The sequence below is a fragment of the Larus michahellis genome, chromosome 9 (genome assembly GCF_964199755.1).
Source record: "Larus michahellis chromosome 9, bLarMic1.1, whole genome shotgun sequence".
In the NCBI taxonomy this organism is placed as follows: domain Eukaryota; kingdom Metazoa; phylum Chordata; class Aves; order Charadriiformes; family Laridae; genus Larus; species Larus michahellis.
The window spans coordinates 40,683,694-40,698,209 of record NC_133904.1 but is presented as its reverse complement, the minus strand read 5'-3'; the positions used below and the strand labels follow the sequence as shown (position 1 = coordinate 40,698,209).

Here is a 14,516-nt window from a genome sequence, read left to right as displayed (position 1 = left end):
GGCTGAGAAATGGCTGCAGAAAAAGTAACAAAACAAGCGGTGGGGTTTTGTTCCATAAGAGATTCTCCAAGGACTTCAGCTGAGAGCTTGCACCTGCCTTCCTGACAGCAGAGCTCCTCGGGGGAAGGCTGCTGGCAGTTCTGTGTTTGATAGAAAAAGATACACTAACTTGTCTTGACAGAAACTGTGGTTCACGGTGATACGATTGTAATTTTACTGAGGTTTTCCTGGAGCGTGGTTTCTGTGTGAGCAACTGGCAGACAGCTCCTGAGGCCTGATACCTAATGCTGCTAGTGATGTGTAGAAAAGTACTTTTTCCAGATAAAAAAAAATCCAAGCAAAGCTTCAGTCTGTTTTTGACTGGCTTTAGAACAGGGTGTATAGTTCCCAAGCACCAATAAGTTACATTCCAAGTCAGATGTAACAGAAATAAACAGGTTTGCTCAGTAAATAAAACTTATATGATGATGCTGTCAAGTCCTCCTCTGTTCCCACTGCCATGTTCACTTAAGCCAGATTATGTAAGAGGTGTACAGATGTAAGAGATCTTAAATTTCTACAGATTCTTGATGTGTAAAAACCATTGATTTATAAAAGAGGAGGCGTGAGTAAGAATCCCTTCCTGGAGTAGCAGGAGGGTTCTCCTGCCCATGCAGTCCTTCCAGTAGGGAAGAGTCAGTGGCTGTGTCCCATCAGTCAGAACATGCAGCTCCTGACCAGTCACGGTCTGGGATACATGGCAGAACGGACGAAAGCAAGGTAAAGTGCTGGGGACCCAGGAGGAAGCCCAGTGCAATGGATTTTGCCCTTTCCCCACTGAAACATATGGGGGGAGATATTCTAAATCTTTTCTATTTAGCATATGATCCCGAGGGGTGGTTTCTGTTGGGGCTGGAGGGGTTGTAAAGCTATTTGCTGGATGTGTTTCTTGTTTTGTCAGTCTTATTCAGGTGCCATGCTTTTAAAATTCTGTTACCTAAATGTGACACTGCAACCAGAACAAATGTCTTCAGCTTTTTGGTGGTGAGGCTGAACAATAATAATGAGAACTGTATTATGAAATTCCAGTCTAGGTGCCTGGAGCCTTCTTCAAAATTCCTTCATACAAGGAAATTTAGATTGGGGAAGCAGTTAGCTGGCCTTGAAGTCTTTGCAGCTACACCAACAAAAAGCATTTGGAAGAGAAGATGGAGATGCTGAGACCAGATTCAAGGTTACCTCAGCCCTGAAGAGAGCCAGTGGTCCAGGTGCTGTAAGGTAGCAGAATAGTGGAAATAAAGAGCTCCCTGTTGATAAAAAGCCATTTTTGAAAATTAGGAACAAATCTTGCTGTTTTAGGCTTGCGTGAAACCAGTGGTTCAGATGGCTTCAGTCAGATGTGCCATATTTATCAGGGATCATTGAGGGTAAAAGTTTACCTTATGTTTCTAACATTTGAGGTGGGAGTATGATGAATTTTTCACTACGTTTTAAAAAAATGTGAGCACACACCTGCAAGGATTGTTTACTTGGCAAAGTATTACTTAATAAAAGTTATTCTGAGGAGCACAAAAAATGTATGGAATAGTTTGTTGGTGTGATAAACTCTTGTTCTCACTTTCGAATCTGGGCATGAGTAATGTCGCTGTGTTTCAGTTAAAACTGAATTCTTGATTATAGCTTAGTATTTTTAGTGATACTGTGAAGTAGGTGGAGGTGGCGTTCATGAGTTAAATGCCTGAATATTTATATAATGCCAGTATATAATGCCAGTTCACTCCATCCTTTTTAAGAGTTACTAGTGTGTTCACGACTCTGTACTTTGCTACTTGAATAAATGATGCCATGTATAAAGGCTTGATTTTACTTTGTATGACTGGTGTAACTCTTCAGTATTAGGTTTTAGTTAGTTGTTACAGTATCAAAGCTAATTAATTTGTTTTGTATGGAAAAAAAAGAACTTGGTAGCTGGCATAAATGATGCCCTGGTCTTTATGTCCTCTCCCTTCTCCCCTCTGCGCCAGTGAATAACTATTATTATTATTCACAATAATATTCAGAATTATATTCACAATTACCGCGGCCATCCCCAAGCAAAACCTAATTGGATTCTAACAATCACTACGTAGCACAATGGCCGCCACCGCAACCCAGCTCTCCCCATAACCGCCGAGACCTTCACTGGAATCCGGGTTTCTCCTGCCCGCCATCCGCCTGTCGGGACGCCCATGCGTCTCCCCTCGACGGGTCGGCGGAGCACGACAGGCCCCCGCCGCCTCTGACCGGACCCGGGGACGGCTGGGCCCAGCGCCGTCCGCAGGCGCATGCGCCGAGGCACCGCGCTGCCCGCTGGGAATTGTAGTCGATGGGCCCGTCTCGTCGTTATGAAGAGGCGCGACGTGCCGTAAAGCGCACGGTACTTCCGGCTGGTGCGGAGGTGTGGGCCGGCAGCCTCGTGTGAGGGAGCGCGGAGGCCGTGGGTGCCCGCGCCGCCGCCCGCCGGCCCCACGCCCGGCACCAGGCACTCGCCCGCCCGGCGCCCACTGCTCCCAGGATGTTCAAAAAGTGAGTGGGGCCGGACCCGCTGCCCTCCTGCCAGGCCGGGGCTCGGGAGGCGGCGGGAGGGTGGGGGAAGGAGGGCTGGGGCGGGCCCGGCGCCCCCTCTGCCCTGCGGCTCGGCCCCGCCATCCCGGGCTCAGCGCTGCGCCCACGGGACCGGCACAGCCAGGCCCAGCTTGGGGCAGCGCCGGAGCGGCTGGCTCCGCTGCCTGCCGGGCCCTGCGGCCTCCTCGGGGCGCAGGGATCGCTCTCGGCTTTGACCCTGCGGCGCTGGGCTGGGCTTTTTGGGTTCTTGCCTGTTAAAAGAAAAAAAAAAAAACAAACTAAAAAGTAATCCGAGTCATTAACTCGTCTGAACTTCGGGGTACTACAAAGTGGAGTTCATACATCTGTGGTAAAGGTGAAGGACTCATACATCTGAACAGGGCTATAGGTGTTGGTGTTACCAGCAAAGCATACTCTATGAGTTAGGTGAAATAATGCTGTGTGCAAAGGTGTATCTGTGAGACTGAAAACATGTTTGGTGGATGTGCACAAAGTTTAGGGAGAAATTCTAGTGGAAACTGCCCTGCCTTCCCCCAGCACAGTGTTCCCAGGGGACACATTTAACCTCATGAAATCCTAGATTTGAGAGTCGGACAGATGTGGTACTGCTAAGATGTTATAGAGAATTTATAAACATTTCTGAAGAATGTTGCCCGGGGTATGGCATCTTTGGAGCAGCAAATTGTGCGTTTCTGAAATACTTTCACTCACTTGACAGATTTGATGAAAAGGAGAATGTGTCAAACTGCATCCAGCTGAAGACTTCAGTTATTAAAGGTATTAAGAATCAGCTGATTGACCAGTTTCCTGTTATAGAACCATGGCTAAACCAAATCATGCCAAAGAAAGACCCAGTCAAAATAGTAAGATGGTAAGTTTCTCTTTTCTTAACTTTTGCTTCCAAGGTGATAATGTTCCTTCCTTCATATGGTTATTTTGTATGGTAGATGAACCTAGTGTTTTTGGAAAGCATCTCATTTCTGTAGATAACAGTCTATGTTATGGCCAAACCAGAAAGCTTGCATGTGCTCGTCATGCTCTTGAAGACATGCTATTAGGATGCTTGAGGAAAACAAAAATGCTGCCTAGTACCGAATGTGTGACGTATTCAGGGACTCTCCGGGGTTGTTGAAGGGAAGCATTCAGCTTTATGGATATGGAAGCTCAAACTTGTTTTGATAGCTTCCAGTAGCAATTTTTTACTATTTTTGGGTTTCCGTATATTACCTGTTTTATTTTCATTTTTATTAAATAGAGAGTAGTAAATTTTTGCTTAGTCCTTCTTCTTGTCCACTCTTTGTATTCCATTTTAAAAAACACAAAGAAATGCAGCTTGTGAACAGCTGGATGTTTGTCTGTAGATTCTTTTTTTGTTTGTTTTTTTCTTTTTTTTTTTTTTTTTAATGGGAAGGAAGTGTGCAGGAGGCCAGTGTTGAAGAACAAGGCATTAAACAAAAGATAATATTTTTTGTTTTAAATTTTCTTGCTAATTGACTTTCTTAATTCTCAGATACCAAGATAGACAAGACTCTGTGAAGTGAAATACTTAATTTAAACTATAAAAGGGTTAAGTAGCTATTGGAATAATTTTTTTTAATCTTGCAGTCATGAACATATAGAAATCCTCACTGTGAATGGGGAGCTGCTGTTCTTCAGACAAAGAGAAGGGATTTTTTACCCGACTCTAAGGTTGCTTCACAAATGTAAGTTTCCTGAGGATGGTAGTCATGGGGAGAGATGGGTGAGCGCATGATTCCACAGGACTTTAGTATAACTGTATTAAAAAGAACTTACTACTTCCAAGCACACATACATGTATTCCAGAATAGATCTTAATAGTATACTGTCTCAACTGTGATTTATTGCTTTGCTATTTCAGATGCCCATATGAATTACTTCCCCCACAATTATTTTAATGCTATACGTTAAGCAATCTAAACTTTGATTTCTAAGAGTTAAATTGTGCAAATCTGAAAAAAATCTTTGAGAGAGGTTTCCCTAGGACAGAGATCTAAATTTCATGTTGTTAGTCCCTACCTTTTGTTCTTTCAAGTCTTCCTTTAGACCCTTTTTGTTTCCTTCCAAATACTTCTAGGTTCTTACTAGAAAAATATTCTTTAATCATGAGTTTAATGATGCAGTGCGTGCTTGTCTCCTGTAAGAATTTATGCTGCATGCTTTTTGCTTTTTACAATTTACTCTCTTGCATTATTTTTCTTGCTGTTCTCACTGTTCTGCTTGATAGCATTGCTCTGATTTGGATGAGTGTAGGTGTCCCTAAAAATGTTATTCAGTCAAATCTCAATGTTTGAAATACTTCAAGAAGGTGTGTGCGCTTGAAGGATGTCTTGGAGAGCTGACAGCCACAATGAATTTTGTCCATCTTTGCTTTTTTTGTCCTGTTAAGATTAAGCTGTTTCTTTTTCACGTGAGAAATTGTACATGTAATTTGAAGGATTTAAGACCCCCTTGGTTTTAAGACCTCTTAGTACATGGGCATGATTGTTGTCATTGGGGGAACTTGTTAAAATTGTTACTCATTACATGGGTATATAAGTATGCAGGAGGCATAGGCCTAGTGTTGCATTACCCTTTGGTTCTCAGATAAAAGATGTGATCTGGGAGAACAGTCCTTGTGTCCTTTTGGGACAGTCCAGTCCAGCAGGAGCTCTCGTAATTGTTTCTCAAACTTCCTACTCTCGCAGCACACTATATGTGTAATCACCCCATCTAAACTGACTTGATAATGAGTTATTCATTTTGTCATCTTTCCGTGTTAATTGTAATACTGTATCTTTCCCCTCCTAGACCCATTTATTCTACCACATCAGCAGGTTGATAAAGGCGCCATTAAATTTGTACTAAGTGGAGCTAATATAATGTGCCCTGGCCTGACGTCTCCTGGAGCAAAACTTTATCCTGCTGCCGTTGATACTGTTGTTGTATCCTTCTTAAACTGTGAATTACTGCTTGCTGTGAGATGAATTAAATTTCTGTTCTTGTGTTGTTAGCTGATCATAATCTTGAATTACTTTGGAATTTAGCAGCATTTCATGGAATAACTAGTAATCTGAAAAGAGCTGCAGAGGTTCAGGTGTTATTTGGCAAGGTTGAAATTGTTCCTAATTTCTTTTACTTACTGTGATGCTCCAAACCAAATAACTGTTCCTACTGTGCTGTTGGGTGGGCTGCTGTTCCATTAATCTAACTGATAAGTGGAGCTCCTTTGTGATTTTATGCAGAACTGTAAAAATAGATGAAGTGCGGTGTAATACGTCCCTTGCCTCCTTAATCAATCTTGGTATCTTCTTCAGTTATAGAAGAATTTGCTTCTGTTCCTAGGGAATTTGGAAAAATGTTTAGGATCAGCTTTGATGTAGTCGGGACTTGCTCTGTATGTCTAATGAAGTTAGCATTTGTAAAATGAGCAAAGTATGCTAATTCATTCCTCATTATGTTACTGAGAAAGGAGCCCTGAGCAAATACAGCATTAACAACACGAAGCTGTGCTGCGCTTGTTGTTACATGCTATAGGAAAAGATCAGCAGTTAGCATCACATTCTGCTAAGCATTAAAAAGGATATGTCTGATTTCAGTACTTCTGTTTTTTTAGATTTGTGTCTTAATTCTTCTGTACTTTGGAATCTAAAATGACCCCACAAATATGCAGTTTTGTTCCAGAAAGAGTGAGACTATCATCTCCCAGTGTTAGGCGCAAAAGAAGAAATGGAGTGAAGTGCTGGGAGATCTTTTTCTGTAATTGCTGTTTGAAGTTCGTAAATACAAGCTTTATTCTACGTGCTGTGATTCAATTGTTAAATGCAGTGCATTGCATTGCTTATCTTCAAGAGCTAGAGCTCTAGAATTACTGAAAGGGTAAAAGCTCAACCTGGGATTTTGGAACTTTTTGGAAAGTCATTTCCTCATACTGCTTTTACGTTTCTGAAATCGGTTTTTAAAAAAATGTTTTCCTTAGCAGTAATTTGTAGGCAATAATGGCAGAGGGAAAACAGCATGCATTATGTGTGGGAGTAATGAAGATGTCAGCTGAGGACATGTAAGTGTTTTAAAAATTGAAATAGAACCTGTCCCACGTCATTATTCTTATGTTAATTTGGAATGTAAGCACTACTGTCAAGGTTCCTGCATCACTGTTGCAACATATGTCATTCAGGTACAGAATTTTTTAAAATTTCATTTTGCTGATTAATATTCTGGGAGAGGAGGAGGTAGGGAATATCTTCCCTACTTTTTTGTTTACCAAATGGAATAAAAATAGTTCTTTTCATGTGAATATGTATTTTAAGATGCACAACATCAGTACTACTGCTGAATGTTAGTATTTCTTGCTCTCTGATCATACTTTCTCAGAGATCTTGCTGAACAAAGAAATATTTGTATAGAGTACTTACTACCTGGGCTGGGCAAGAGATGTAATTTGGGTTTGAGGTGGTTGAAAACGTTCGAGTGGTTTTTGTCTGCAGGGACAGCAGAGACTAAAGTCCTCTTAGTACTTGGTTGACCAGCTGGGCTTTTCCTGTCACCTTCTCATTTTCTTTACCCTTTGTACCCACATGCAGCATTCCTGCCTGATGTGCTTACTAGCTTAGCTGAGCTGCTTGTGAAGTGTAGAGGTCTGTTTTGGGGGATAAACGTCAACTGAAAACTATTTGAGAAGGAAAAGAGACAGAAAATGGAAATGGATGTTAGTTATTCTTAGCATTCAGATGTTGCTAAATTATAAGTAGTTAAACCACTTTGTCATTTTAAGTTCTGTAACGTCTTGCAGCAGGATGTAAGATGCACCCAGCAGGTTTTGGCTGCATTGGTTCCAGCCCTGTCTAGCACTTGTGTGGGTGAGGAAACTGATTTTGATGAGAACAAGTCCCTCTTTCTTGTGGGGGTAATTCTCAGCAGGATCATCTTCTATACCGCGTCACTCTGCGGTCCTAAGTCATAATGGTAACACAAGGGAGAGAGGTGGGAGTGTGTTACAGAGGACAGGAATAGAGTGGGACTGCAGCAACCTGGATTTGCACCTGCTATCGCTGTTGAGGAATTATATTCCTCAGGATTCTTTGTTGTGCCTTCAAAAGACTTCAAGAGTAGGTGGAAAGAATAGCTGCTTTTGTTCCAGTGCTACATCTGGCGGCAGTCTGCTGTGATCACTGCAAACCAAGATTATCTGTATTCCTATCCCTAACTTCAAATTCAGCAGTCTTGCAGCTGAGTATCCTGTTCCCGTGAGAAGCAACATGAACTGGAGAGGAAAATGAAATAATCGTGATCTATGCAGCCTGTTAGCATGCTTTTTTGTGTGATAATGTTTAAAGCAGAAAATTGTGAAATAGTATGATTTCAGTCACTTGGTGTGATTATGATACACGATGTGTTAACACAATTAACATAGCAGTATTTTCCTTCCCAATTACTTTTGGACAAGTTGTATAAGTAATGGAACATTTAGTATACAGGAAACTATATTCTGCAGGGGAATGAAAGTTGTTCTCCATCCTAGAATGATGAGATTTGCTTGTTCATTGTGAGAAAACTAGATTTTTTTCCATGGAATAATATACTGGAAAAAAGATGAACACAAATCCAATGCAGACACACAAAATAACCATTTTTAAAAGATGACATGATGCAAAAGATATAGAAGGATAGTATGTCTGTAACATGCTGCAAGTCCTTGGCACATAAGTTTTGTATTTGTAATTCTTTGAGTGGGTTAGAAGTCTCGCAACTAGCAGTGAAGCAGCTCAGCTGTGTTTGTGTCAGTGGCACACTTGGAACCACAACTTGTCAAATTCCACATTCCAGCCATGTTACACCACCTCCTGTGCTGGGAGGGGGAGAGTCACTTAGAACTGCTGAGCTACTTTGATAGGGAAATGCTAAAACTAAGAAAAGTAGCAGGAATGTTGTCTGAAGAACTGCCTCCAATAAAGAAGTAGTTAAAAATATTGTGGAATGTTGTTGACAAAACGTGGAAGGCAAATATTGTCATCATTCAGCAATGTGGGCACATGCAATAACAAATATTGTTTCTTGTCTACCTGCTGTTGAAGATTATGAGGTTGTGGATGATAGCTTCTCCCCTTCCAGTTGAAAAATGCTGCATTTTCTACTTTAAATATTGTATTTTGTACTGCTCTAATATTTAACCTAGCTAATACTTCTGTACCTTTTTCCTCCTCCTACAGTGAGAAGGTCAACAAAGGGATTGGTATCGAAAATATCCACTATTTAAATGATGGCCTTTGGCATATGAAGACATACAAGTGAAACAAAAGGAACTGTGTTACTCCAAAGGAATGCACTTAGATTAAATGTGGACTGCTTTGTAATTCCTTGTTTTTAATGTGACTGAATGTACAAATTATTTTGTTCTGTGGCTATGCTAAATAAATCAAGTGAATGCGAAAGTACTGTTAGGCTACAATAGTTTTCTAGATTTCTTTTTATTACAGTTCTTTTGTTTTGTCTTAAACCCAAGTCTTCAGTGACTGAAAATATCTGGTGGAAAGATCCTGCATGGACTGTGAGTAGACTATTTAAAACGAAAAGGAGGAAAAAGCCAAGAAATGTTTACATTTTTATGCTCTTCTAAAAGAGTAATATAAAGTGTATGTGAAATATAATTAATACGGTTTATAAAACCTCTGAAACATTTCAGATTTTTTTCTTCTGATTAACATCTTGTTAGTCTACCTGTTTCTTGAATGTGGAGAAATCAGGTTTTTTTGACATCTATTTTTTAACTTAATTTATTAACAGCATTAACTTCAGTATTTTACTTAAGGATTTTTTGCTTTTTAATATGCATTTCTCTGTATAGGATTTATGAACTTAAACTGATAGGTGGACTAGAAATTCTTTTATGCTAGTTCATATCTGAAGACTATATATATATATATGTATGTTCAAATTTCTACCTGTCAACACTGTTTAATATCGCTGTCCTTATAGTGGAGTTTATAGTAATGGTGGGCATACTCCAAATGGAGTGTGTGCCACCTTGGTGCCTGATGCTCTACTCCCTGTTCGCCTTCTTATTTTAGGAGCAGAAACAAAATCACTGTTTAACAAAGCCACGATAGCAAAACACGGTTATCAGTGTAGCCAGAAGCAACTTCTTCAGGTGGAACTCCAAAAGAGATCTCAGCTTGTGCACACTGCCACATGTATGTACATCTGCAGAATGGGTTAAAGAGCACTGTGTATTTCTCTGGATAATCCAACTCTGTTCAGTGACTGCATACCCAAAGCTATGCCTATGGAAAACAGCCTGTGCCATGGAATCATTTAATAAACTAAGGAAGCTTTAAGGTCTACCACTCATAACTCTGTCTCTGGAAGCATTTATTAATATTTCAAGTCTCTATTCTAACACTTGTATTTTATAATGGCAGAACATAATTTTGTATGCAAGTGCCTTGCCTCAGCGCTGTTCTGCACGCTTGGTTTCACCACTCTGGGACCTTTACAGAAGATAGTGGCAGGGGTGTTCTCCATCCGATTCTAAAGTCAAATTAAACCATGGGAGATGGAATATGTTACCTAATATGTGCTAATTTTAAATTTCTCCCCTAAAATTATTTACAGGATTACACTTTTGAAAATGACGGGGTAAATCTGAAACTATTAGTGTAGGAAGACAAAAATTAAGGTGATTGCAACACTGCTGTAATTTCTATTATTAAAAGTTTGGTCAAACCTCAGTCAAACCTAAGATTTTTATGCATCTTAAAGACTACTGTAAATGTACTTATTTCTTGTTAGCGCTATGGGGAATGAGTTTGTGCTTCAGTGGTTCTTTTTTGCATAAAAGGAGCTGATCTTGAGTTCTGTGGCTTGCTTTTTCCTCTTCCATCTTGTTCCTGTTGTGTTACAGTACCTTTCAAATCTGTGATAAATGAGATTTATTCTGGTTTGAATTGTTAACTCCTGTTCTTTTTCCTTGACTTGCCCTATGACTGTGGTGGTTGCAGTGGGGTCAGAACTGTCTTTAATATCAGAACCACCACTGAAATCAAAATTTTTACTTTCTTTGTCTGGCTTTGTCAGAGTATCGCCAACTGCAGATGCAATCTTTTAAAAATGATTCTATAAGAAGATACAAGTTAAATCATGCTTAAATTAATTTGTATACCAAGTTAGCAAAAAGTTGTCAAAAATGCCAGCTTCAGTTTTATCTTGAGGTTTGGGCAGTGATCACATACCTGTTTGTCTTGCTGTCAGCTGAGCTCTGACAGGGAAGAAGAGAATATCCAAAAGGCAAGACTGTGGTAGTTTGCTTGGGGGTCTGCGCAGTTGTCTTACCATTCTTGTGAAAAATGAAGACTCTGCTGCTAAAAAGATGTGGATATTCTCAGCAGCTCTGAAGCAGCTGTTTCACTTCCCCATCTGCCCCCTTGCAGTTCAGGATAGGATGAGATACTACAAATGGTCTGTTAAAGAAAAGTGAGATACCATACTAAGTTCTCATGTCTCTCATGGATATTTTAGTACCAACAAAGCCTGTGATAGTCCTTGATGTAGGAGGTAGATGTAGTACCTTCCTTAAGTCTTGAAACATCCAGGTCAGTGAATTCTAAATGGAGTAAATACTGAAGTGCTGTTTATTCCCACTTTGGTGAGTTGTATAAAACTGATTTCAAGTGCCTTGTAAAAAAACAAACAACAACAAAAAAAAACCCCAACAAAAACCCCCAACAAATCCAAACTCCCCACCTCCCAGTACCGGGGAGTTCTGCATATTGCTTTGTTGTGTATGTAACTTTTTTTGCATAATATTCAAAGAAAGGTTGTGAGTGCAAGTAAGTGCTGTTCCTTCTGCATCTTGGTGTTAAAAATGCCTGTAAATATATTTACACTACACTTGTACTGACAATTAACTAACTTCCTTGTAAATACTATTAGCACCAGTAACAGGAGTGAAAATAATACAGAGCCTTTGTTCTGATACATTTATATATGAAGTGAAATTTTAAACTAGCAATTAGTCTTGTGCTAAAAGGCTACCTGACCATGTTAGTACTTACTCAAATATAGTTATCTCTTTCTTTTGTCTGCTTAAAACCAGCAGTCTAAAGGTCACTGAATATTATTCTGCTGCAACTTCCTAACAGATCACCTTTGTCAGCTCACTTCCTGTTAATTCCTTACTGGGTTAGGAGGCTGTACATAAAGCAACAGGTGCTGCATGAACAGCATAACTATTGTGTAGTCTAGCGTAAAGGAGATGATAGCTTAAAGTTAGGCTTTGAGATGAATCTGTAGTCAGTTTTATTGGTACATTTTAGAAAGTTATAAAGACATTCTAGAAATGCCTGGAAGAATTGAAAGAATCAAAATCTTGCAAAAATATATTTTTTAACAGTAGACTAAAGTTCATTTGAGTTTTCATTAATAAATATTTACATGTACAAACCCCCCATATAAACTTAGTTTCCTTTTATCATAAACATTAACAACTTCTTTAACATTTCATTCCAGCACCGTCAAAAGCATTTCTGTATAAAAGATTTAGAAAAAAGTTCTCCTTCCACTTTTAAAATTAAGAGTTTTACCAAACCTTAATGTGCAAAAAAAAAAAAAAATTGTACACCAGTACCACCAGATACAAAAATCTAATGTGCCAGTACAAATGCCAGTCATGACTCCGTGGTTCCAGGTCTCCTCTGAAGAGACCTCAGTCATTGTCTGAGCCTTCAGGCGGGAGGAAGACAAGTGCATCATTGTAGGTGTGGCCGTAGGGTCTCAGCCTGTAAACACCATACATCATCACATGCATGTGGTTGGGGGCCAGTCCACTGAATGTGATGGCCATGTCGGAGCAGCAGCCGTCCACCACCTGCTGAGGGTGAGTAGACATTGCTTCCTTAATGAGAGCACCGACTGATTTAGTGTTAAAGACATCTTTTCCTTCTGAATCCTCTGCATTTTCGGCAAACACTCCAGTATACTTCAGGCAGATTGCTAGCTGTTTATCCTCAGGAAGTTTCCAAATCATACCTCCCTGCTCTGGACACTTGTCAGAGTCTTCAAGAACACGGGAGAGTCGTCTTAGTGATTCAATGCTTAAGACGATTCCTCCCGCACCATGAACATACTCCAGGTCACCAGATTTCACAGTGTGGCCTATATAAAAAGGCTGTGAGGCGTCTTTTTTCAGTAAGAAATACTTGAGATTTTCAATAATAGCAAACGTTGTTGGATATGCAAGGAAGAACCAGCTGAATTCATCTTTATAGCGTTCATATGTTATCTTGTAAGCTTTTCTCATCATCGCCCACATATCATTTGTGTTGAGGGCGATAGAATCAAACACTTTGACATTTTCAGAGCTGTAGAATTCTACCTTGTCACAGTGCTTGCTCCATGTCTCTCTCACTGCAGCCCAGTGCCCCAGATCTTTTGGTTTCACAAGAATGATACAATAAACACGGATACTTTTACTGAGCTCCATGCGTTCACCTTCCGAAAGGTTTAAGACATCTTCTTTGTTGGGAGCCTGGATGTGATGGTGCTCGTGGTGATGCGCTTTAGTCCCGTGTCCCAGCTTAATGTGCCCAAGGAGCGTCACCAACATGCAGAAAGCTCCCCCCAGCACCACACCCTTCACGAAGGAGCTGCTCTCAGAAATCATTTTTGCTGGAAAGGAGACACACTGTAAGAACTTACAAGAATAGGTATTGCAGATTCCGTATAGTTTTCATACATTCTTCAATTTCTAAGTCCAGCTGCATTTTCCTTACTCACATACCGGGATAACGCTGCTGGAAGAGCGGTGGCACAAGGAACATTCCCAGTCTCGGCTCCCGTTACGCTAAGGGTATGACAGGCCCCGCGGGAGGGCTCTTGCACCCCGGACCTGCTCCACGGCCCCGGCCACGCCGCAGCGAGACGCGGCGGTACCTGCCCGTGCGCGGCGGCCCTTCCCTGGGGGAGCCCTCACGGAGGCAGAACCCCAGCGGCCCCGCGACCCGCGCTGAGGCGGCCCGGCCCGCCTGCCGCAGTGCCCCGAGACACCCGTAGCGCCGGGGGAGCCTTAACAACCGCAAGAACCGGTGCCGTGACCCGAAGCACGGCGGGGCCCCCTCCCGCCTCCCCTTGCCCCTCTGACAGGACCCGCCCGCCGCTTACCGGTGCCACCCGCGCCAGGACAGCCACCCACCGCCCCGGAAGCGCGCCGCCCCACACCTTCCTTTTCCCCGCCGGAAGCGGCGCGCGGGGCTCGTCTAGGCGCCGTCCGCTCGCGGTGCGAAGGCGCCACCTGTCGGCTTGGATGATGTTTTGCGGGCGCGTGTCCCCTCAGGGCGGGGCGGGAGGGGCGAGGAGCCTCGGCGCCCGGGCGGCCCGTAGAAGGGGGGCCGTGTGCCGCTGGTTTGCCTCCAGACGGCGGGCTGTCTCGGTGGGCGGCGTGGTAGGGCGGTCCAGCCATCTTGCGGGGAAGGGCCGCCGGCAGCTTCTCTCCGTCGCAGGCCGCGGGCCGAGCGGGAGCCGCGGCGGGGCCCTCACAGCCGGAGCTGCGGGGAAAAGCGCGGGCGGCCGCGGCGGGGGAGGCTCAGCCTCGCTGCTCTCACTGGCGTCTGGTTTACCGTGTTCATCCGAACCTCTTTGTGAACATATTTATATGGCTGATGGGGAAAGCAGTTTAAGTTTCTAGCACAAACTTTCTGCTTTTAAATTAGAGGGACTTTTTATCAGGGACTGTAGTGATAGGACAAGGGGTAATGGTTTTAAACTCAAAGAGGGTAGATTTAGATTAGATATTAGGAAGATATTTTTCACTATGAGAGTGGTGAGATGCTGGCCCAGGTTGCCCAGAGAAGCTGTGGCTGCCCCGTCCCTGGAAGTGTTCAAGGCCAGGCTGGATGGGGCTTTGAGCAGCCTGGTCTAGTGGGAGGTGTCCCTGCCCAGGGCAG

At 42.3% G+C, this 14,516-nt stretch overlaps 2 protein-coding genes across 2 annotated transcripts; one reads left to right on the top strand and one right to left on the bottom strand.

The window, feature by feature from the left end:
* Window positions 1–2,085: 2,085 nt before the first annotated feature.
* MCTS1 (MCTS1 re-initiation and release factor) lies at window positions 2,086–9,914 on the top strand. Its single transcript, XM_074601942.1, has 6 exons — window positions 2,086–2,544; window positions 3,302–3,454; window positions 4,189–4,286; window positions 5,392–5,525; window positions 6,573–6,640; window positions 8,790–9,914. Exons 1-6 carry the CDS (start codon window positions 2,534–2,536, stop codon window positions 8,869–8,871), a joined length of 546 nt encoding a protein of 181 aa, XP_074458043.1. The 5' UTR covers window positions 2,086–2,533; the 3' UTR covers window positions 8,872–9,914.
* Window positions 9,915–11,857: 1,943 nt separating this feature from the next.
* C1GALT1C1 (C1GALT1 specific chaperone 1) lies at window positions 11,858–13,813 on the bottom strand. The gene is made up of 2 exons (XM_074601941.1): window positions 13,735–13,813; window positions 11,858–13,242 (listed from the first exon to the last, which is right to left on the bottom strand). The coding sequence occupies exon 2, from the start codon at window positions 13,235–13,237 to the stop codon at window positions 12,281–12,283; it is 957 nt and encodes a 318-aa protein (XP_074458042.1). The 5' UTR covers window positions 13,238–13,242; window positions 13,735–13,813; the 3' UTR covers window positions 11,858–12,280.
* Window positions 13,814–14,516: the final 703 nt, after the last annotated feature.